The sequence below is a fragment of the Bison bison genome, unplaced genomic scaffold (assembly GCF_000754665.1).
Source record: "Bison bison bison isolate TAMUID 2011002044 unplaced genomic scaffold, Bison_UMD1.0 scf7180017864101, whole genome shotgun sequence".
In the NCBI taxonomy this organism is placed as follows: Eukaryota; Metazoa; Chordata; class Mammalia; order Artiodactyla; family Bovidae; genus Bison; species Bison bison.
In genome coordinates, this window is record NW_011494673.1 from 444963 (window position 1) to 447871 (window position 2909).

General features: G+C 57.7%; 1 protein-coding gene across 1 annotated transcript in view; it reads left to right on the top strand.

Annotated features, from left to right (window-relative positions):
- Window positions 1-71: 71 nt before the first annotated feature.
- The window catches only part of SIX3 (SIX homeobox 3), a 10146-nt gene continuing 7308 nt past the window's right edge, over window positions 72-2909 (top strand). The window contains exons 1-3 of the mRNA XM_010838652.1: window positions 72-168; window positions 1565-1721; window positions 2127-2235. Coding sequence (XP_010836954.1) covers window positions 72-168; window positions 1565-1721; window positions 2127-2235 — 363 coding nt within the window. The remainder of the gene's footprint in view (window positions 169-1564; window positions 1722-2126; window positions 2236-2909) is intronic.

A 2909-nucleotide genomic window follows, 5' to 3' on the forward strand; every position in this document is an offset into this window, starting at 1 on the left:
CCCCCCCCCCCCCCCCCCGCCCCACCTCGCCCTGCGCGCTCCCCCGACCCCCGCCTCCCCGCCCCTCTCCTATGGATCTAGACCCCCACGCCGACGCCTCAGGTCCCTCCTGTCCCGACCGAGGCCCGCGGACTCCTAGCCCCCTCCTCTCGCCTCCTCCCCTGAGCAGTTGGTGGGCCTGGCCTTGGGGCCACAGAGCTGAGTTAGACCCTCCGCCTTAGGACCCCTTTTCTCTCCAACAGCTTCAACTCCTCTCCTCCCCGCTCCTACCTTTGGCCTTTTCATGGATCAAGGCCCCGGTCACTGCCTTGCCCAGGGCAGAGATGATTTCTAAAACTCATCAGTTTGGGCTTGAATTAGGAGGTCGTGGAATGGAAAAAGGGGCGGAGCATGCCAGTTGAGCTGGGGGAGAGAAGTGAAGAGGAGCAGACCAGATGGATTCAGAAGGCTGTGCTATCCCAAGGCCTACCTGGCCTTTTGGCAGAGGATGAGAGCTGGATGGAGCCACTCATTCCTAGAGATGGCCATTCTGGAATGGGTTCCAGAGGTTACCAATCTGGCCAGCCCATGTGTGTCTGAGAGATTGTGGGCATGGGGGTGGGGGGAGGGTAGGCACCTCCAGAACGCCCAGAGTGTGGACCTGAAAGCAACCTGCTTTCCAAGCTTTGTATATTAATCCCCCCAAAAGTAACCCTTAAAAGCCCAAGAGCTGGGTGAGCAAGGAGGGGCCTTGAGTAACAACTGTCCAGGGAAAGGGGCATCAGGGGAGAGAGGGGGTAGAGAGGGGAAGGAGTCTACTCTTTCAAAGCACTGAAGCCCAACTGCTAACAAGGTTCCTGACATTTGCTGGTCAACAATGTCACTTGCCCCACCAAGAAAAGAAGTAGATGGTGCTTTAGTCCTCCTTCTTTCCAGAGCTCTCCCTCTCTTTTTCTCCTTCAGGCCTATTTTAGTCTTAATCTCACCCTAGCAGCGAGTTGATCCTGTGCAGAGTGGCCTTTTGCCTAGAGTGCTTTTTTTCAGGCCTCCTGGAGACCCGATGTGTGATGAAAGAAAAAAATCCGAGACATCGTGACTAGGATTGGGGACAAGAACAGGGTGCACTGTGGTACCTTGCCTTTCCTAGTGTCAACTATCATAACATTTGACTGTGCTTGAGGTCTGTGGATGGTGGGAGCAATGATGGTGTGCCCACCCCTTCTTAACTCCAAGCCCTAGCACACCAGTTCTGGCTGTTACACCCGGGATCTCTGCAAAAAAAAAAAAGTAGGCAGCCTCCTGGGCAGTGGAGACCAAAGGAATTTGGAGGAGGAAGGAGATGGAAAGCTGACCCTCCACGGGCATCTACTCTCTGCCACGCCAAGGTTAGTCCACTTGCAGTTCTTTAAGGAACTGGGGTGACTGATTTGAAATTGACCCTCTTGAGAAATGTTGGCAGTGCTTTCCTTAGGCTACAACCAAAGGCCACAAACCATCCCCTGGCCCCCCACCCAAGTCTCCCACCTCTTCTCTTGTGGCTGGGTAACCACAGCCACCTAGGCCTTGTTTGTGCCCACTCTCCTAGGCCTGGCAGTGGGAGGTGCGGTGGCCCAAGACAGAGCCAAACTTTTCTTGTTTGAGGATGTGGGGGGCAGAGGGGCCTTCGGCGGGCGGTGGGGCTCATTAGGCAGAGCGGGGTGCCGAGAGGTGTGCGCCGCCAGCCGGGAGGCCGCCTTTGAGCGGTCGGGGCGGCTTCATTAAGCGGCGCTAACAAGGCATACAAATGCCGGGCCCAGCAGCTTTCTTGCAATGTCGGGGCCTTAGCAGGGCGCCAGGCTAATGAGGGTCACTCAAAGGGGCTGATCAAATATTCAAATTTCCCCGCACGCCGGGAACTTTTATGTATGGAGAAAGTTGAGGCAACTGAGCTGTGTTTACTGTCCTGGTCGACAATTACTCGGAGCGCGGGTGCCCGGAGGCTAAGGAGGGGCGGGGGCTCGGGAAGGGAGCAGTTGTTGTTGTTGTTGTTGTTTTTCATTCAAAGGAAAGTAATCGGGGTCCTTGAAGGGCTTCGCGGCCTCCCCGCCTGCGTGCTGCGCTCCCCTGCGCCTTCCTTGGCCGTCGGCGCCAAGCGCCTCAGTTTGCAGCTTGCGGGGAGGCCCAGACCACGGGCCAGCTCCCGCCTCCCTAAATCTTGGGGGCCGGACAAGCGTTGCCCCCCAAGACAAACTGGCCTATGGAGATGAGCGAGGTCAAGTGGGTGCCGCTGCCCCAGCCCTCGGATCTTCCTCTCTTGGAGGCTTCCAGACCCCTTGGCTTTGCCGGTAACAGAAACTAGGAGAGCGTGGGACTCTCTTAGACACCTCTTCTGGTGGAGTTGAGACTGCCTCGGTTGGGAATGACATTTGTAAGTAAATGCCCAGTAGGTCCTGGGAAGAGAAGGCTATCTTCCAGCCCAAAGGCCCTTTCTCCCCTCATCACCTGTGCTGCTGTCCTTCTCATCGCCTGGGTCAGGATTAAGGCAGAGACGATGGTGACAATTTTGTGACCTCGGCCTGTACTGGTGCCATATCCCAGATCCCGGAGTCTGAGCGGCCAGAGAGCAGAAGACACCTAGAGACTCCGCGGGCCGACCTAGCCATCCAGATCGCCCTTCTCTGAAAGACCCAGGGAGCCGGAGGCCCCTGCGCGCCACCTCCTCCAGGCGTCCCCCAGGCCCACCTCCCGGCTCTCGCGCTGCTCAGCACTTCGGATCCCCATAGCAGCGGGGCACACAGCCTGGGCCCCAGAACCCGAGGTCCTTCTCCTAACATCCCTCCCCAACGCCAGCGTCTAGGAATTTGGGAGGGGAAGCTCTGCCGCTCCACCTCCCCACCAACCTCCCATCAGCACCTTAGATCGACATCCTGCCGAGTCTGTCCTCCCAGCTC